This window comes from Anas acuta, chromosome 11 (assembly GCF_963932015.1).
Source record: "Anas acuta chromosome 11, bAnaAcu1.1, whole genome shotgun sequence".
Taxonomy (NCBI): domain Eukaryota; kingdom Metazoa; phylum Chordata; class Aves; order Anseriformes; family Anatidae; genus Anas; species Anas acuta.
In genome coordinates this window covers 11,292,308-11,312,747 of record NC_088989.1, presented here as the reverse complement: position 1 = coordinate 11,312,747, position 20,440 = coordinate 11,292,308, and the positions used below count along the sequence as shown (strand labels likewise).

Here is a 20,440-nt window from a genome sequence, read left to right as displayed (position 1 = left end):
TCAGTGCCAGGGCACTGGAGGTTTTTTCCCCGTGTCTTTTAGGATCGTGTGTGAAATTGGAGACGCCAGCCCGAGCAAGGTCCACGACGCGCGGGTGGAGGTGTGCATCCAGGACTGCTCCCCCAGCTACCGCGCCACCTCGCCCAAGAGCTTCACCTTTGTGGTAAGGTGTCCCCCCGTGCTGGGGACAGGGCTGGCACCGTGTGGGGGGCTGCTGTGGGATGGGGGCGATGCTGGGTGTGTGGGGGCTGCCTCTGGGCAGAAAACTGGCCCCGGTTCCCCTGGGGTGCTCTGGGCAGGAGTTAGGCCGTGCTGGTTGTGTTTCTCCATGGCTGTCCCTGCAGTCCTGCTGGCACCGTCCTCCCGTGACACCGTGCCCTATTGCTGTCCCATGGGTCCCTCTCCTTTGTGGCAAGCTGCATCCCTGTCCCCTGCTTGGGGCTGCTTTGAGAGTGGGGTTTTGGACCCGATCCTTGAGCCCCCGGGGCTGTTCCTTTCCCTCGGCAGACGCCCACCTTCTCCCGAGTGATCCCCGCCCGGGGCCCTCTCTCCGGTGGCACCTGGATCGCCATCGAAGGAAACCACCTGAACGCTGGCAGCAACGTCACTGTCACCATCGGGGGACGGCCCTGTGCCTTTTCATGGTGAGGGGGCACGCCGGGTGGAGGGGGACAGGAGGTGGGAGCTCCGGAGGCGGTGGGACCCCCAAATAAAGCAGCCACATCCCGTGGGCACCTGGAGGAGCCTCTTCCTCCGAAACCTCTTTGTGTCAGAGGCTCCAGGAAGAGCCCAAAGAACAGGGATTTTTCTCTAAAAGCACAAAGCCCTGAGGCATGAAGTGGATAATTTTTAGATTAGGGATGATAATGGAGCGGCTCTTTAAATATTTTCCTGCGGTAATTACTGGTTATCAGCCCTAATCGCTGCTGTTTGCAGCAGCCGCGCAATGGGAACACTCAGGAGCTGCTCAGCCTTTCCCGGCTGCCTTTTGTTTCATTTCTTGAGTTTCTTTTTCTCTCCTCCTTCCTTTCCCCTTCCGACACTTTCACGAGGGAGAGGGGGCTGGGGTGAGGGCACCAGGTGGGGCCTGGGCACCCCTGGGTGCCGTCACCTCCCCCCTTCCCAGTGCCTGACTCTTGCCACGTTTCTGCCCCAGGAGAAGCGCCCGCGAGATCCGCTGCAGGACGCCCCCCGGGCAAAGCCCCGGCGGGTCCCCCATCCTCATCAACATCAACCGGGCAGAGCTGAGCAACCCGGAGGTGAAGTACAACTACACCGAGGACCCCACTATCCAAAAAATTGATCCCGAGTGGAGCATCAACAGGTGAGAGGTGCCCGCGGGGAGCCTGCAGGCAGGCGGTGGGATGTGGGCAGGGCTCCGCTCTGCACGGATCCTTACTCCTGTCGGGTGTTTCTCGGTGCTGCCACAATATCCAGCTGGCCGTGCTCCAGAGATGTGGCGAGAGGAGTGCGAGGAATGGCTTGGCACCGGGTGCCTGCGAGCTTCTGGCCCGCAGCGCTCAGCCTGGCAGGGGGCAAGAGCGGAGAGCGCTTCGGATCTGCTTAATTTCAGCTTGACATTTGGCGGCAGCGAATAAAATTAAAGTATTTCCCATCGGGGGCTTTTTGAAATGTTTACATATTTTTCTAAAAGGTTTGAATTGGCTGGAGAGGAGGCAAAGGAATCCATTAAGTGCTTGCGCCGAGGGAAAGCTTCCCCAGGGTGCTGATGAGGCACGAGCTCCCCGGGGGCATGGCCGAGCTCTGCGGGACTTGTGGGGCTTTTAATTCCCAGTGGTGGAGAAAACCCCGCAGGGATCAGCCTGCCCTGGCACCCTCTCCCTGGCACCATGGAGGAAGGGGGTGGCGGAGAGGACCTCTTGCTGGTGACACTTCCCAATCGGAGATGCTTGGGTTTCTTTACTGGAAGCTGCATTCAGACTGTGACATAATGGCACAGGGGGGGATATTAGTGGTATTGAGCAGGTTTCCTATCTCTGCTTGTCCCCTGGGTCAGCTGAGTTGCTTTGGTGCTGGTAAATGCCAGATCCTGCTGGCCACGGTGGCATCTGGGTGGGATAACAGGTCCCTGGAGGGGGATAACAGGTCCCTGGAGGTAGCGCAGTGCAGGCAGGCTGCAGCAGATGGACATTTGGCTGGTGTTTCATTTGAGGGTGGGTGTTTCTCTCCCAGAAGCAGGGACCCCAGGGTCACAGTTGCTTCTCCTAACCCGCTGTCTCTGTCTCTAGTGGTGGGACGCTGCTGACTGTGACTGGCACCAACCTGGCTACCATCAAGGAGCCCAAGATCCGGGCCAAGTACTGCAGCTCTGAAAGGGAGAATGTGAGTGGTGCTGGCTGACGGGGAGGGCAGGGCACAAGGACGAGGGATGCCATCTCTGCAGCACGTGGCACGAAGCACATCCCCTCCTCTCACGTGTGATGCCATGGAAGGGGTGGTGGCCAGGGACTGCACCCACAAGAAGCACAGCGATATCTCTTCAGGGCCACAAGGGAATTGCCAGGGTGGGATATTAACATGCAGGAGTGGTGGGAGGTTTGTGGGATGTCTGCAGGACAAAGAGCCCATCCCCAGCTAGCTCCCACCCACCACCCATCACACATCGATTGCAAATGTCCCTCCCTGCCCCTGAGACGCAGCTGCTGGGGTGGCACGTGGCCCTGTCGACATTACGGCACAGGGAAGGAGAACCCAAAAATCACTCCTCTTGCCAGAGGGAAGGCAGAGCCAGTGCTTGCAGGTTTCTGAGGGGTCAGATCCTGACCTCGCTGCCAGGATCATGTCTGATCCGGGTCTGTGCCTCCCGCAGAACTGCACGGTGTACAACGACACCACCATGGTGTGCTATGCGCCCTCCATCGACAACCCCGAGCGGAGCCCTCCAGAGGTGGGCGACCGCCCGGATGAGATCGGCTTCATCATGGATAACGTCCAGGCCCTGCTGATCGTCAACACCACCAACTTCGTCTACTACCCAGACCCTGTCTTCGAACCGCTCAGCCCCACGGGGATGCTGGAGCTGAAGCCCAGCTCTCCCCTCATCCTCAAGGTAAGGCAGCGGGCACCTGGGGCGTGTTCCCCCACCTAGGGGGCTCTCGTCTCTCCTGGGGCAAAATCTTTTGCTAAAAGGACACAGATTGGCTCTGTAACGAGGCTTTGGAGCATTCCGCATTGCATGAGAGCTGACTGTGTCCTCCTTCGTTCCCTCAAAGGGCAGGAACCTGCTCCCTCCGGGTGCTGGGAACTCCCGCTTGAACTACACGGTGCTGATCGGGGACACTCCCTGCACCCTGACCGTGTCCGAGACCCAGCTCCTCTGCGAGTCACCCAACCTCACGGGCCAGCACAAAGTCACGGTAAGCAGGACCCGTCCTGGGCACCGGGCAGGAAGTGGGGAGGAGAAAACAAAGGGTTTTGCTCTGGGGATGCGGCTGTGGCTGGAAAACCGCAGGCGTTTGGGGCACTGGTGCCTTTTTTCTCCTGGCCCTGGCTGGGTGCCCCACGTGTCTGTGTCCCAGCACTGCCCACGCTGGGTGCTCGTCCTCAGGTGAGGCAGGATGCTCAGTGTGCGTGGGCACAGCCCTCGGGAGCCTTGATCCTGCTCCCCAGGCATGGCTCTCCCTCCCCAACTGTGTGTTTGATAGGACCAAATACTTCGTCCTCTCCCTGCCACGCTCAGCCAGGAATCCTGCGCCCCTGCTGGCCCTGCCAACATCCCCCATTCCTCTCTGGCTGCCAAGGCTCAGCCGGTGCCGTGCAGGGGGGGTTCCCACCCCTTCCCCAGTCCCTACCCGTGCCGTAAGGGGACTCGGTGCGTGTCAGGTTGTCGCACAGCAGTGCTGGCGCTCCAGCTCCGCGCGGCCTCTGCCTGCTTGAAAGGGACCCGGTGCCGTCCCCCCAGGCTCCCCATCCGTCAGGGAGCTCGCTTCACATCCCATCTGTTCTCCTAACGCTGGCTGAATGAGACATCAAACTCCCTGCCTGCTCCGTGTGCGCGGTGACAGCGCAGCAGCGTGCGTCCTGCATCCCATCACAGCGCGCCGTGCTGCTCCGAGCTGCCGTGTGCCCCGTGCCCCGTAGGGTTTAGGGGGATTTTCCTCATTTCCCCACACCCCCAGGCTCCTCGTGGCTCCCAAGGCAGCAAGCACGGCAGGAGGGCACGTGCACCCTTGACTCGGGGCCCTTTATCTTTTTCCCCGTGGCACAGATTAAGGCCGGGGGGTTCGAGTTCTCCCCGGGGACGCTGCAGATCTACTCGGACAGCCTGCTCACCCTGCCCGCCATCATCGGCATCGGCGGCGGGGGCGGCCTGCTGCTCCTCATCATCATCATCGTCCTCATCGCCTACAAGCGCAAATCCCGGGACGCCGACCGCACCCTGAAGCGCCTCCAGCTGCAGATGGACAACCTGGAGTCCCGGGTGGCCCTCGAGTGCAAAGAGGGTGAGCGGTCCCAGTTCTTGGGTGCAATTTGGGGATTTTTCCAGTTCAGGAGTTCCCCTTTTCCCTCATTTCTCGCATTCCCCTCCAAACACAAGAAAAGGGGAGCAGGGAAGGTAGCGGGGGCTGCCCGTGAGCAGGCAATTGGTCTCTCATTACGTGACAGACGGATGCTGAGAAATTGGACAGAATTCCCTGTATGATCCTGCTGATAAAACCTAATTGCCCATTATCCCCCTGAGCTGGCTCCCCAGGCCCCGACCTTGCCAACCGCAGCTCCAACCAGCCCAGAGGCTGCCGATGGAGCAGGCACCTAAAACAAGATGATAAAAAAAAAAGGGGAAGAAAGAAAGAAAAAAACCCTTTGCTTCCCCAAATCCCCGTCCCCAAACAGGCGTGCGGATGGCGGTGGTGACAGGGAGAGGGGAGGGAGCTGGTGGAGGGGCTGGTGTCTTGTCTTCCACAGCTGGCAGATAAAAGGATCTGCTTTTAATTAAAAGGCACAATCTCTTCCCTGCCTTTTCTCTTTTCTAGTCCCACTAGTTACAGATAAGATAGCACGCCTTTCAAGCTGACGGTTTGTTTTTTCTCATCAGGCTGACGAGCCTGCAGTCCTGTGCTGTGCTTTCAGCTCCCTTTAAAGTGCCATTAATTTGATTTTTCTGAGGGTTTTCTCCCCCCACCCCCAGCTCCCCCCCTCCACCTTCCCCCGGTGCATCTCCCGGCCTCCTCTCTGTCAGCTTTTCCCTGTAGGTGCAATTAAAGGTTCAGGACCCCCCCCTCCCGCTGCTTTCCCCTGGGAATCGGAGCTGGCTCTGCTCGGCTCGGGAGGTGCTGGGGTGGGTGTGTTCAGCTCTTCTCTCCAGTAGTATTTAGGTCAAAACAAAATGAGGACATTCTTGTGGTTTCGGCTAACGTTTCCCCCAGAAGGTCTGGCTTTCCTCAAGCCCGGGCTGCCCGCAGGATCCCTGGGAGCGAGCGAGTGCTGAGCAAGGGGGATTGGAGCCCCCTGGGGGGCCCGGTGGTCCTGATCTCAGCTCTACCACTTGATTTATTCTGGGGAGAGCATCCCCTCTGTCTCCAGCTCGGTTTCTCTTTCTCCATCTGTAAATGGGGGCAAATTTAATAGCCTTGCCCGAGGAGGGGGATGCGGATCTGACTCGAGCTGTTGGGTGTCGGGGGTGTAGCAGGGGCTGGGTGGCAAAGCCGTGTGCTGGGGCTCGGGGCCGCCTTGCTCAATTCTCCTTTTTCCCCTCCAGCTTTTGCCGAGCTGCAGACTGACATCAACGAGCTGACAAATGACCTGGACGGGGCTGGCATCCCCTTCCTGGATTACCGCACGTACGCCATGCGGGTTCTCTTCCCCGGGATTGAAGACCACCCCGTGCTGAAGGAGATGGAGGTGGGGTGCCGTGCGTCTGTCTGTCTGTCTCTGCGGTGGTTCGTGCTGGGGGATGTGCCCATAATATCCAATATCCTGGTTCCATAGCTAACCTTTGCCAGAAACAGGGATTGAGCCCACCCCGATGCAATGGAGTGGACAAGCAGCAAAGAGCAGGGAGAGCAAAGCTTTTTGGAGATGTGGGATCGGAATACCAAAGGGAGGCAATTGCTGCTGCTTCTGTGCTCGCAAGGGTGGTGGTTGCTCCTTAGGATGGGCAGAGGAAACTTTGTGGGTCAAGTATTGGGGGTGTACATCCAAAACCACCACCTGTGGGTGGTGGAGACCCACGTCCCCTTGTGTTTGGGGCTGTGCAAGCCCTGTACCAACTCGTGCTTCCCACTGACCTGGTCCCTGCAGCTCATCCACTGGTGCTGGAGCCCCGTGATAAAGCCTGAGGCTCCTGCTGGTGTGGTCACAGTGGAGCTGGAGGGCCACCCGATGGGCTTGGCCACTGCCCCAGCCTCACACGGCAAAGAACATCTCGCCACGTGGCAGCCACCGTGCGCGCAGCCCGGCCGCTGAGCGGTTACTGCACTCCCTGACATTAATATCAATATTTATTTTAATATCATTGCTGCTGTCATTTTCTACGGCACTTGCTTTATTCAGTTGGATTGGTTTGATGCCTGGCTGGCCACTCTTTGCCAACAGACTTGTCCTACATCACCTGCTGCCCTGGCTCCGTTTCCCCATGCAGGGCCCTACCCGGGTGTCCTGCCCCCGTGCCCTAACCCAGCTCCCTCTCCTCTCTCCACGCCTGGTGAATTTGGGGCACAGCACCTGGTTCTCCTTCGCAGGGCTGCTGAGGCTGCTCCTGCTTGGAGAAACGAGGGGAGTTAAACCTTAGCTTTCCCTTCCCTGGCGAGGTAATTAATGCTGACGTGGGCTTTGCGAGGTGTTTAGGAAAAGCAGCCGGCCCTGGTGCAGGATGCATGGTTACGATGCAACGCGCTCTTACCACCTGCGAGTGCACGTGCTGGTGTTGTCAGCCAGCATGGCCACGGCCTGGGGAGCTGGCCCCGTGCCTGCTCCCTAATCCCAGCTCCGGAGGCGGCGGGGACCCTGCTTCCGTGGATTTCCCCCTGCAGCTCAGGTTTCCCAGCTGCTCGGAGCCATTGCGCCCGCGGGGAGCAGCGCAGGGGGTGTGAAAGCAGCCCTCCCTCGGGCACGGCCCTTCCTGTCCATGTGGAAGCCTGGTGTTCAGCTCTGCTCTGCTCTTGCTCTGAAGGTTTTTCCCTAAAGGGTCGGGATGAGGTGGGGGCGGTGGTGCTGGGCTGTGCAGAGCCCCCGCAGCAGGCACGTGGAGGGGGCACCTCGGAGGGAGGGGGAGCAGAAACCTCTCCTGGCAGCGTCTGTCAGATGCTGCAATCCCTTCCAGAGGGGAGAGGGGTGGAAATGGTATCAAACCGGAGCTCTGGAAAGGAAATCGCAGGGGAGTAATTGTACATCAGCTGCGGGGGGGCTGGGCAGGAGTTGCTCCACTCCCAGCTCCTAATTCAAAACATCCCACCGGAGAGCATCCAGGCTCAGCATTGCCGGGGAAACAAGGGGTTAAAGTTGCATAGGAGCCAAAAAAAAAAAAAAAAGATTAAATAAAGCAACTACAGTTGTGCAAGCTTCATATAATTTAATCAGGTTTGCTTTTATTTGTCTCTTTACTCCGAGTGTAACATTAGCTGTTGCGAGTGCTGGGAGGGAGACGGCGCTTGCTCACGCACCCGCTAATCCACAGCCAAGTATTACACTGTCATTACCAGTTCCCTTTCTCTTTAGGTTTGTTGGGGGGAGGTTTGTTGCTTTGTGTGAATTTAAGCCTGATTAAATATTTAATTCGGTATTGTTCATTTATTTCTGCTAATGATCAGCAAGTTAAACACGGCAGCCCAGCCAGGCAGCGGGGCGGCGCGCGTGTGTGCAGCGCTGGGCGCGGGCTGCGTGCGATGCTGGGCTTTGCTCGTCCCCTTGTGCTCTTCCCAAAGTCCCCGTCCGATGGCTGCTGTTGGACGGGGCCCATTTCCCAGCTTGTTGAGCCCCAGCTGCTCCTCTCACGGAGATGCAGCCCTGATCGGATCTGGCTGTCTCCTGCTGGAGCGGTCGCTGCTCAGGGCACTGACGCTCCTCGTGCAGCCCTCAGCTGGCTGCTGGAGGGAGACAATCCCTCACCCTGCTGGCTCTGAGCTGGCTTTTAGGGTCACTGCCCTGAGAGACACCAGTGGGGTCTTCCTGTGCTGAGGAAGCCTTTGTGTGTGTCTGCAGGGAGCCACTGGTGCTGCTGAACCTCAGGCACCCGCCTGGGTTAGCGGTGTCGTTGCGCCGAGGTCCCTGTGTAGTCTGGAGGGAGAGGCTTGGGGAGAAGGTAAATTAAAGCACGTGTTCCTAGCGGGATATAAAGCCTCTGAGATGTGATAAAATAAGCCAAACCATGTGCTTGCTCATAGGAAGAACCCCAAGGCTTGGGGTCACTCCCCTGTCCCCATTCTGGGATGCCCAGGGACAGGCACCCCCTCACCTAGGTACTGAGGGACACGTGTCACCTGAGGGTTGTGTGACAAAAAGGCAAGGAAATGGGATTTATTTTATTTTATTTTTTTCCCTGTGGGAACGTCAGCAGTTTGGAGGGGGAAGAAGCAGCCACGAGAAGCTTCGCTGAACCAAAGAGCAGTGATCCAAAGTTGTGATTGAAGTGAAATGATTTGATGTGTCAAAACCCTCTTCTTCATTTTGAGTTGATGTTTTGAAATGAAGAGCGTTGTTTTGTCTCCAAATATCGACATGAAATGAAATTTTTCACTTATTCTCCCAATCAGGAAGACAAGGGGAAAAAAAAATCATTAAAATTGACGTTTTACCGCAGCAAGGCTTTTATTCAGAGGAAACCATCTTTTCTAATGGGAAGATGTTGTGTGTAAAAATGCTTATTTCTGATGAGAAATATGGTCGGTGCTGACCAGAGCAGCGCTAACGAAGGCAGTGTGGAGATGAAAGCAACCCAGCCCAGTCCCTGCTGGGCACTGCGGAGCCAGGAACGGCCCGAGATGCAGCTTCAAACGCTTTCAGAGCAAAGGGAATATTTCAGGCCGTGTCTGGAGAGGGGCAGACGCAGGTTTCCACTGTTTGCTTGTATGTCTGAAACCCATCCACCTAAAACCAGGCGAGTTTGCTGTCTGCAGAGCTCAGTGCCGAGGCTTTCTGTGCTTTGTGGGTGTTAGAAGGGGCAGGAACTCGTCTGTGAGATACCCACGGCACGTGCTGCAGAGGTTTGGGTGGGACCTGACCTTCTCGTTGGATGGAATTGAAATTGTGATGGGTGTTTTTGGGGTCAAGGCGAGTTTATGTGAGCGAAGTGCATGTATGTGCGTGGGGAGAGTCTTTGTGTTTGTGTACTGATGCCCCAAGATGGTGCTCCCTTGACGCGCAGCCCACCTGCCTTCCCATCGCCCTCCTTCTTGTGCCCATCTCCCAGCTTTGCTCTACCCTTGCAGGTCCAGGCGAACGTGGAGAAGTCCTTGACCCTCTTCGGGCAGCTGCTGAACAAGAAGCACTTCTTGCTGACCTTCATCCGCACCCTGGAGGCCCAGCGGAGCTTCTCCATGCGGGACCGCGGCAACGTGGCCTCCCTCATCATGACGGCGCTGCAGGGGGAGATGGAGTACGCCACGGGCGTGCTGAAGCAGCTCCTCTCCGACCTCATCGAGAAGAACCTGGAGAGTAAGAACCACCCCAAGCTGCTCTTGCGGAGGTGAGTTTCCATCCAAGAGCTGGGCGGTGGTGCCCAGGCAACTTCTGTGTGCGTGGGGACACGGGGTGGTGTCACTTAGGGGTGCCACCAGTGATGGCATTGGCTGTGCCTTGCTGTTGGTACTCCTCTTGGTGCCCCTATGTGCTGGCAGCTGGCAGGAGTCCTCCCTTGCCTGCTGCCTCTCTAGGGCTTGCCCACCTCGCCAGGCTCCTGGGGGTTTTCGGGGGAAAGCCAAGTGGATCTTCTCAAGCCAAGAGTCTTGCCCGGGGCCAGGGGAGAGCGCGAGCAGGAGGCAGCGTGCCAAGCCCTGCTGTGAGTCTGCCTGGCCCATCAATATTTAATGATAGCTCTGAGCTCTCCTTCATCACGGGCTGATGAATATTGAAAGATACACCAAGTGTGGAACAAAAACAATTAATAAGCTCCACCAGCCCACCTCGAGGCCCTCCGTGCCAACCCTCCCTCTGCACGCTGTGCCGCGCCTCCCCATCTCCGCGTGAGCCCGCAGCAGAGATGGAGCAGAACCTGCAGACTTTCTCCCTCCAGGAGGGACAGCTGTGGGGTTGGCAGGTTACCAGAAGGGCTGGAGGAAACCAGAGCATCTTCCAGACATCAGCCAATGTTCATGGTGTGGCCAGGCTGGGCAGCTCGTTGGGCTGCGTGTGCCTGGCCATGGGGAGGTGCCTGGAGCAGAGGCAAGCTGGTCCCAGCTGCATCCCACCTACCTTCCCGTGGCTGGTCTCTCTACTTCACTTCTCGCCTCCAAGTGAAATACAGGGAGCCTGTAATTTCTCCAAAGACCTCATAAAAAATGTGCCAGAGAGGGAGTGGTGCAGACGTGTGGCTGGCTGGGAGAGGTGGGTCACGAAGGTGCCACCCCGCGTGTCCCCCGTCCCTGAGCGCGTCCTTGGGCTCTCTCCTTGCTGTCCCTCCCCAGCATCAGGCTTCACTGAAATATTTAAACTGCGTTTCCAGCTCGTGGTTCACTCAGGGCATCTCGAAGCTGCTGCCATCGGAGCAAAGCTCCGGAAGGAAGTAGATCAATAAAATATAACTAAAAGGCAGCGCAGGGAGGCCAGCAGCTGCAGTACCTGCGTCATGGGAGCAGTCTGGGGACAGAGCTCAGCCCCTGTTGGTACTGTCAGCCCCCAGCGATGGGATTTGGGGACCCCACTGCAAGGAGCTGAAGGAGACTTATACCTGGCCAATACCCTGCTTGTGCCTCCCAAAGGAAAATGTAAAGAGATTTTGTTCTTCCTGCAGCCGCTACACGGGGCAAGCAGCATTTGGGTTTGGGGCTGTGCCTCCTCTGTTTTTTTGATTAGCCCTGCTGTTGGGTGAGAGGATGTTCTTACTGCCCAGGGCAAGTGGATTAACATCGATCTAACCCGGGAGAGCTGTTACTTCGTTATTTGGTTATTGGATAATCCCCCCGTTGCTGTGGCATCTGGCTCTGTCGCAGATGAAGGCAGCCATCGGCTGGAGCCCGGTCTGGGGCACTGCCGACGAGTGTTTGGGGCTGCTTGGTGAGGGACCTGCTCCAGGGGCTGGGGAGGATGTCTGCTGGTAGCATCAGCCCAGCCCTTTCCTTGCCTTTCTCCCCACATCGCTTTCCTTGTCTCTTTTTTGCTCCCCTTGCTGGATTAATCTTCCCTGATAGGGCTCAGGCAGGCGTCCCTCCTGGAGCCTGAGGTCTTACCATCCCCTAATGCCTTAAGGAGGGCTGTGCTATTCCAGGGAGGGCAGAAAGGGCTAAACCCCATTAGCACAAGAGAAAGGCTTGGAGGGGACCATACGACCCCGAGTCAGCTTGAATAAACTCCAGGAAAGTGGATTTCCTACCCCAGCCATCTGGCTGTGGGTTCCTGCCCCAGCTCCCCTGCATGGCACTGCCCCTGGGCAGCGGGGCTCATCCTGGGGGGCTCCAGGGTTCAGGCTCCTCCTGATTTGGGGTTTTTTGAGTCAACCTGCTCGCGTCTGATCCCTTGGGGTAACAGGAAGGCGGCTTCGTTTGCGAGGCTATTAGTATTGCTTGTGCTTTCAGGAGCATCTGCCTTTCCGAGTGGCTGATGTGATGATTAATGGGCGGATGGGCTGAGGAGCGTAGCCGGAGAGCTTCAGGAGGCTGCTTTGCCTTTTTACCTCAGAGGAAGCGAAAGTGACTTTAAAAATAATGGGCACGTTAAGGTGAATTTTAATCTCCTGGCAGCCTGTGGTGCCGAGGCAGGCACGGTGAGCTGTGAGCGGGGTGGGGATGTTCCACAACAAGCGCAGGCACTCTCCTAAACTGTCCTTGCCACGGCACTTTGCAGCATGACAGAGTCTGGACTTGAACTGTGCCTTAGGAGACAAGGGTTTCTGAGGTTTTCTGAAGGCAGCTCCAACTGCTGCTTCCACCAGCTGGGAAGCACGGCTCCATTTTTAAGCTCGTTTTGGAGCTGCTGGTTGCAGCACTGCAAGCTCCTTCTGCATCACCACCCTGCTCTGAGGGGACACACCGGGACCTGGCGTTTCACAGAATGGTTCAGGTTGGAAGGGACCTTTGAGATCATCCAGTTCCAACCCCCTGCCATGGGCAGGGACACCTCCCACCCGCCCAGGTTGCTCAAGGCCACATCCAACCCGGCCTTGAACACCTCCAGGGCTGGGGCATCCACAACTTCTCTGGGCAACCTGTGCCAGTGCCTCACCACCCTGTAGTGAAGAATTCCCTCCTTATATCTAATCTAAACCTGTCCTCTTGCAGTTTAAAATCACTACCCCTTGTCCTGCTATGCCTGCCCTTGTAAAAAGGCCCCTTTAGGTTCTGGGGGGTTCCTATAAGCTCTCCGTGGAGCTCATGGCTTCTGCTGGACTCGCTGCAATGGGTCCGTGTCCTTTTTGTGCTGGGGGCCCCAGAGCTGAAGGACTGCTCGGGGTGCTGCTGGGGGCCCAGTAGCACTGGGCTGGTTTCAGAACAGCAGCAGCATTGAGTGCACTGAAGTACAAGTCACAGCAGCAGCTCCTGGGGGGCAGAGGGGCTTCCAGCTGGATCCAACCCTTGGCAGTGCTGCAGGAAGGAGGTGCTCATCTCATGGAACGTGAGGTTTGGTGAGGCTTTACCCGTGTGTCTCATACAGCCCTCTGTCCCTGGAGGGAGCTGCCTGGTTCCAGTGGGACATGGCAGCAGAAACAAACTTCATTTAAGCAGAAGGTACAAGGGAGAAGTAGGAGGCTGGTCGTCCCCTGGGCGAGACTCCTCGCGGGACAAGATCATCCGTGGCTCTCTCCAGCTCCGCAGATACGCTGGAGACTCGTTTGCTTCTCCCTCTTGGAGGGCTGCTGTGGCTCAGCCCGCCAGATGGGAGGCATCTCACTGGAGCTTTGGATGTCTGCTTGTGCCCCTTTGCTTTGAGTCTCCTGCCTTTCTAGATGTGACCTTTGAAAGCCAAAAATAATTCAGCCACAGTCTGAGGGTGAGGTGGCAGCGGGTAGGGTCGGAGACCTTTAATATCCTCTCCTGATGGTTTTGCTCTCTGCCTTTCCCTACAGAACGGAGTCGGTGGCAGAGAAGATGCTGACAAATTGGTTCACGTTTCTGCTGTACAAGTTCCTGAAGGTGAGTTTGGGAGGGATCGCCGACCCTGAACAGGATGGGAGGTGGGATCCTGCCTTGTCACCCAGAGCCAGGGCTCCTCGGTTTGTGACCCCCTCCTGGGGCACCGATTGCTTCCTGGGCCCAGGTTTCCCATCCTGCATTTCTTAGCTGTGATTGCTGGTCCTGGGTTCCCTTTTGGGGAAATAGCTGAGATTGAGAAATGAAATGCAGACAGGGATTGCTTAATGCATCCTGGCTTTGAGATCTTCATAAAAACAATGCCTGGAGAAAGGATAAATCTGTAAGAACCCAGCTGAGCCTCGAATCCCTTATGAGCGGTTCCCATTCCTGCCTCCTTGCCTCTCCCTGTGCGGCTCAGGAGGATGAAGCCCCAGGAGCTGGTCCTACAGACACGGCTGTGCTCAGGGGATATTTCTGCACGTCTGAGCTGCAGCTTGATGTGCTGCGCTCCTCACGTAACACTGCTGCTTTTCCCTCCTCTGCCTTTTGAAACAGAGGCTCCTTGCTAGGGGGACGCTTTCTCCCAGCAGCTCCGCTTTTGCTCTTGCTTCCCCTCCGAAAGGTGCCCCTTTTGGGGACTTGACACCCCGTGGGTCCCACCGGGGGACAGCAGCTCTCCCCACCGTGTTTGTATGAACGAATCAAAGACATTTCCCCTGCCAGGATTGCTGCTTTCACCTGCTAGGGCTGCACCAAGAGCTGTGCGGGTTATATGGCCGTACCTCCAGGGGGACATCCTGCCGGGGCTGCTGCGGTCCCACTGCCGGCGTGTCGATCAGCGGGGCTGTTTCCTGGGATCCTGCCTGGCGTCAGCTCAGCCAGGCTGGGTGGCACACAGCCGTTTTTTTGTGGGATTTCATCCCTCATTAAGATAAAGAGGGTTTGAACCATTTCCAGCCAAGAGATGAGAGCGAGCAGGAGTCTGTGCAGAACTCAAGTGATCGTCAACGAGAGGTGATTTATAATATCACTTACATGCGCTTGGCTTTTCGCCTCCGTGGAGGGATAGCCTGTATCTATAAAAATCTAGCTGTAGCATGCAGCGGAGATTGCTTTCCAGGGGTGGGAGAGGAGAAAAGCTGCGCTGTTTGCAGGGAGATGTCAAACTTCCCACGGCCTCTTCATGCTGCAGCTTTGCTGGGTTTTGCCCCCCCCCGTCCTTTGCTGTGGCAGTGCCAGGTGGGACCAGGTGGGAAGGGTGGACAGGTTGGACCTTGCAGCCCCCTGCCAGGGCACAAAAGGGCACAAAAAGGGGTCAGATCTCCCCTTGAAGGTCAGATCCTAATTGAAGGATCAGAATAATTCAAGTAGGTATGATTATTCTTCAGCCCAGCAAAGCAGAGCACGCATCCTTCCAACACCCACGGTGGCATTTGGGGACATTCTGGTTTGGTGTGTTTGTTTGGTCCTGTCCCTGGCTGCACTGGGCAGCTCACAGGGGCACAGCCACCTCCTTCAGAAGATCCTTTGGACCAATTTGTTTGCCACCACTGTCCTGTGTCTGTCCCAGCACAAGCCAGTCCTTCTTCGGAGAGGCCACTGTGCGCTTTGCTGGTGCTGGCTTGAGCCTGAGGATACGGAGTAGCAGGAAGAGAGGGACGTGGGGATGGGGTCAGGGCAATGCCTTTTTCTAAAGCCCTTGGGTAAGACATGGTGATGGCAGAAGATATCGCAGCAGGAGAGAGCAATCTGATCTAGGTGCATGGTAACAGGCCGGATTTATGCACAGGGCTTGGATAAGCACACTGGTGTGAGATTTGTCGTGCTGGGGAAGCGGTGGAAACTTAAATGCTTGGGTCACTCACGCTAGAGGGGAAGAGGGCTGAGGATGCATCCGTGGCCCCTCCTGTATCAGCCCCACCGAAGGAGACCCGCGGGGCCTTTCCTGCCTGTCTCCCGGCAGCGAGGATCACAGGTGGCACGGGAAGCAGGAGAAACCCGCCGAGTAGATGGAGAGGTATCACAGCAGACAGTTTGCCAGCAGGAAAACATATGCCTTGCACCAAACCGCGGTAATTGTGCATGTAAATGAGGCAGGCGGATGTGTGCCCAGCTGCCAGGGCTGCTCTCAGCAAAGCTGCCTGGAGCGGGGCTGGGCGCACGGCCGTGCTGTGGGACAGGGGATGGGGACAGGGATGGGGACAGGCACAGGACAGCCTCCTCCTGCCCGGGGCCAGGGGTGAGATGGCAGAGTTTGGAGTCAGCCAGGGCTGGTGCTTTCCCAGGGCCCTGCGGTAGCATTTATCAGAGTCTTAATGAGGCACCCCGGGGAAAGGGAGAGGGATAAATTGAGACAAGCACTGAAAAATGCGCGATATTAGGTGCCTGATGAGCTAAATCTAGTCCATAAAAGAGTCTGAGCCTTAGCTGGCTTGCCTCAGCCTGCACCCCACGTACCGACACGTGTGTGGATGTGCCGTTCGCGGGCTGTTTGCTCAGCTTGCAGGGAGAGCATCCCTCATCCCTCAGCCTGTCCTTCTCTGTTCCCCTGGCCATGACCGAGCTGTGCTGGGGCTGGCAGAGCACGGACACAGCCCCGTCCTCCAGCAGCCTGCGGGGTGGCCTGTCCCCATCGAGCCATCTCACCCTATGGACATCATCCCGGGGCACCTGCCCAGTGCCTGGCTCTGTGGGCCACGTTCGTTTTGGTGGTTTCTGTCAGGGACAAGCCCTGGATGATCCTCACCTCCCGTGGAGAAGCGAGGTACCCATCCCCAGAACTGCTCCGTCCCCCTGGGGTGGCTGTAGGGCCAGCTCTAGCCCATGAATCCAAAAAGAGGTCAATTCCCCGCCAGCCAGGCTGGTGTCTGAACAGCAGAGGAGGCGATGCCACGATGCCAGGACCACAGCCGGGTGCCAGCTGCAGCAGGGCTGGAGCAACAGCCGTGGTCCAGACCTTGCCTCCTGCCCTGACATCTGTCCCTGCCCGGGCACTCACACTGAGCCTCCTCTGTGGCTTTATCCTTCCCTGGTGGTGCTTGGTTCCAAAGGGGAGCTGTCAGGCTGCGTGCTGCGATGTGCAGGATGGTTTTTGGGGACAACTGCGGGTCCCTTCAGACAGCGGGCTGGGGGCTTCCCTGCTGCAGAGGGGAAATTGGGGGCTGAGGACGGAGCTGGCACACACGCCGTGGCCACGAACACCGCTCCATCCACATCAGCCTGGAGGTTTTACAGGAAATTTCTATAAGCAGTGGGCAGAAGCACCTTCTGGGCTTCCTCCTGCCGGAGGGCTCAGCTCGGGGTGCCGTGGGAGCACCGTGAGGCTCCCAATTTTTCGGCCAGGCTGGCGCGCTCGCCTCCCGAGGCAGCCATTAGCACGCAGCGTAGCACCCACCTCGGGTCTCTCACTTTTCCGCGCTGACTTAATGAAGCCAAGTTTGCAAATGAAACATAATTTCAAAGACAGGCGTGTTGTCGGAAGGTCTGGGGATGATGTATGCCTGTTCCTGCTCGTTAGCAGCTGTCTCTTTAATTACCGCAGATGCTAACGAGATGCTAACAGCATATGGTGACAGGGAGAGCAGCCGCACTTTGCACCAAAGTACAATTTATTTGCGAGGCGGCCGGGAGGGAGGGGCAAGGGCTGGGGGGGTAAAATCTGTTGGGATTTTTCTTGGTCCCCTCCGCTCCCATCCTATCCCGTTTTCCCCTTTAGGGCTGACGTCTGCATCTGGAAGGGCACATTGGGATGCCTTGGGTGGTAAAGGGGTGTCCTCTTGCAACCGCCCTTCACCAGCTCGTGGCTCCAGGCTGGTTGGTGCCTCCAACCTTGGCACGTCCTGGGTTGCCACAGTTTTAATATCCAGCATCTTCGGGAGAAGTCCTTGATCCAGTTTTCTTCTCCCTTCCTCCTACTTGGGGGATTTGCTTCTCTCACGTGAGCCTGTCCTCCTGGCAGATGCCAGGGCTGCTACCAGGGGAGAGCCCCCAGGCTGTCCTTCTGCAGCAGTCGCTTTCCACTCCTCACGTGCTTTCCTTGGCTGGCCCAGATGCTCAGATGCTAGCTCGTATCCCATGCACAGACGGCTCTACCAAGACATATCTGTGGTGTGTTGTGCCCAGAGCAGCTCTGCTTTTCGCTAGTCCTGAATTTAACCTTTTTAGCTCATCCTTTCCTACAGAATGGGCAGAATTTAAACCACGAGTGTCTGGAAACTCTGGGAAACTGAGGCTAGGGGTTGATAAATATGGGAACAACCTCCAGCAGGTTTTCAGGGAGAATGAATTGCTCCAGGGGATATACTGGGGGCACACGAGGGCAAGGACTGGAAACTGCTTATAAAGACACAGATGGGGCTTAATGCTGCAGGGACAGAGCAAGACAAGCTGGTGCCCGGCACCTTCTCACCCCCTCTTTTCTTCCTCTCTGTCCCTGTCCCACAGGAGTGTGCTGGGGAACCTCTCTTCATGCTCTACTGTGCCATCAAGCAGCAGATGGAGAAGGGACCCATCGATGCCATCACAGGAGAGGCTCGCTACTCCCTCAGTGAAGACAAGCTCATCCGCCAACAGATTGACTACAAGATGCTGGTTAGTGCAGGCAGGAGCCTCACTGGTACTGGTTCTTGCCAGGACCCCCAGGTCCAGCTATTTAACGAGGTCTTGGAGATACCCAAAGTGCTTCTCATGGAGCGTTTTTTCTCTTGTTCCTCTCTTCAGCATCCTTGGGCGCCTCATGCCCTGTCTGTGTGATACACATCTCACCAGGGTGCATGGCGAGGTTTGCTTTGGGGAAGCCAAACGTGAACTGAATCCCCCTCTGCACCAGCAAACCCCATGGCCCTGACACACGGGGATGGAGGTGCTGCAGAGCACGTGTTGGCTGGAGCAGCCAGCCAGTGGCTCAGGTTGGGTGCGAATCAAAGCCTTGAGATTTCCATGGGAGATGGAGAAATGATTCTCTTCCTCCCATACGAGCTGTCTCCCCTGTCTAGCTGCATGGTAAAGCTGGACCTTTCCCAGGCTGAGCCTGTAGCTGCTTCCTTACTGCCTCCATCTCCACCTGAGTGGAGCAGGGAGTGGAGTGTGTGCGTGGGCATTGCTCAAGCTCTATAGGTTTTTGTGAGCTGGGCATTGTTTGCTGGCTCAGGATTCCTGCATGCTGCCTGCTGGAAATAGCTGGAGATTTGGGGGTGGAAGGGGGAGAAGAGGGAAGCAGGAATATGCCATGAGGCTGCACCTCCAGAGCAGCCCGGGGTTGAGAAGATGTGACCATAGGCATCTGCAGCCCCGTGTCCTTGGATCAGCCCTTGCAGCCAGTGTCACATCAACTCACTTGAATCTTTTTGCCTCTCCGTGCTGTGCAGACCCTCAACTGTGTGAACCCTGAGAACGAGAATGCCCCGGAGATTCCTGTCAAGGTGCTCAACTGTGACACCATCACGCAGGTGAAGGAGAAGCTGCTGGATGCTGTCTACAAAGGGGTGCCCTATTCCCAGCGTCCCAAAGCTGGAGACATGGACCTGGGTAAGAGAGAGGCCAAGCACTCCTCTTGGAATAGCCAAGAGCAGGAGTGCCAAAAAAACAAACATTTGAGGCAGGTGAATGCAAATCAGGACAGGGGACCTGTCAGGATGCTTGCATTTGTGTTTGTCCAGTCCGTTTTGGCTCAGACTGCTGTGCTGGTGGCACTGGCTGTGCATGGGGATGAAAAAGGGAGCCTTGCAAGCAGAGAGGAGAGGAGCCCTCTCTGTCCTGGCTGTGGTCTGGGTTGCAGGCATGAGCTAGCTGAGGGCCAGGGAGGCCAGAAATAGTTGAGAACAGGGCTAATAGTCCTGTTCTTAAAGGAGTAGCAGGAGGATGGAGAGGAGAAGAGCCAAAGAAGGGTTGCCAGGCTGGTGCTGTCTTTTGTTGAACACTTAGAAACAGCTTTTGCCCAACACCATGTTGACAGTCGTCGGTCCTTAGGTTTAAAGGTGATGGCAGGGCTCTTTCGTTTATGCCCAGACCTTGCTCCTCTGCTCTCCTTGGCTTTGTCCTCCAAGCTGCCCGCTAACCATGAGCCCTTCTCCCTCACTGGGACAGAGTGGCGGCAGGGCAGGATGGCCCGGATCATACTGCAGGACGAGGATGTCACCACAAAGATCGACAATGACTGGAAGAGGCTCAACACCCTGGCCCACTACCAGGTAAGGCACCGGGCAGTCCCCAGCTGCCGAGAGCTTCAGCATCTCTTCTCCCCCATATCTTGGTCAGGGCCTGATTTCGGTGGTCCAGCTGCTCACAAAGGGACGTGGCCAGGAGGTCTGCAGTCAGTTCTTGCACAGTCCCTGTGTTTGTGGTCCTTCCTGGACCAAATGGGGCATCCTCAGGACTCAGAGGCTGTTCCTTGCTCTGACCTGGCTTTGCCATTTTCACGTCAAAGTTTCTGCTGCATTCCCATTGTGCCCTGTGCCCCCAGGGTGCTGCAGAGGTAGATGTTTAGGTCTCCTTTGCTGGAGATGGGTGTCCCTGGGATGCGGTGCAGTGTACTTCATCCCTCCTGGGCTGGCTTTTCCCTGCGGTGAGCCCGTTCCTCGTGTGCATGCCCCCGTGTCACAGCCTGCCCGTGCCACCTCTGCCTGCAGGTGACGGATGGCTCCTCGGTAGCCCTGGTGCCCAAGCAGAACTCGGCGTACAACATCTCCAACTCCTCCACTTTCACCAAGTCCCTCAGCAGATACGGTGAGTGTGCAGCGGGACCCAAAGCTTGCTCTGGGCTGCGCTGGCAGGGAAGGCAGCTCCAGGCTGGGTTTGCAGAGCGAGGCACAGGACAGGTGCCCATAATTTCGGCTTGCTGGAACAAGGTCCTCTAAGTCCCTGTTTCTCCTGCACTGTGCTATTCTGGTGTCTCAGGGGGAGCAGAGCCCCACAGAGTCATCTCTTTGGACTCAGGAGGGAAAGACAGGTGTCAGATGGCTGCAGCTAAGGGATCCACTCCCTTTTATTCCCCTGAAATCTCATTAAAATAGGCACAGAGGCACTAAGCACTTAAATAGGCATAGCCAAGGGCCCCAGCGAATGTGCTGGCAAGCGTGCCTTGGCCTTGGGTTGGGAGGGAGTTGTGTGGTCAGCTCAGACTGACACAGGAGGCCAGGCTGTGATCCTGGCATCTGTGAGCTGGGAGCCAGACCTCTGCAGAGCCCCTTTCAAGCAGTATCAGATTGTGCTGGTCTGCACATCAGCCAGGGGCTCATTTAGCTGGGCAGGCTGCGAGGAGA

The 20,440-nt window shown here is 57.0% G+C and overlaps 1 protein-coding gene across 4 annotated transcripts in view; it reads left to right on the top strand.

Annotated features, from left to right (window-relative positions):
* The window catches only part of PLXNA1 (plexin A1), a 103,566-nt gene that overhangs the window by 68,877 nt on the left and 14,249 nt on the right, over nt 1–20,440 (top strand). For 3 of the 4 annotated variants that reach the window (XM_068695079.1, XM_068695081.1, XM_068695080.1), the window contains exons 14-27: nt 43–163; nt 508–644; nt 1,157–1,324; nt 2,250–2,343; nt 2,831–3,070; nt 3,234–3,377; nt 4,229–4,463; nt 5,720–5,862; nt 9,387–9,643; nt 13,175–13,241; nt 17,625–17,771; nt 18,548–18,707; nt 19,188–19,369; nt 19,808–19,904. In XM_068695079.1, the coding sequence (XP_068551180.1) occupies nt 43–163; nt 508–644; nt 1,157–1,324; nt 2,250–2,343; nt 2,831–3,070; nt 3,234–3,377; nt 4,229–4,463; nt 5,720–5,862; nt 9,387–9,643; nt 13,175–13,241; nt 17,625–17,771; nt 18,548–18,707; nt 19,188–19,369; nt 19,808–19,904 (2,192 nt within the window). The remainder of the gene's footprint in view (nt 1–42; nt 164–507; nt 645–1,156; nt 1,325–2,249; nt 2,344–2,830; nt 3,071–3,233; nt 3,378–4,228; nt 4,464–5,719; nt 5,863–9,386; nt 9,644–13,174; nt 13,242–17,624; nt 17,772–18,547; nt 18,708–19,187; nt 19,370–19,807; nt 19,905–20,440) is intronic. The other variant, XM_068695082.1, reaches the window with a different exon arrangement.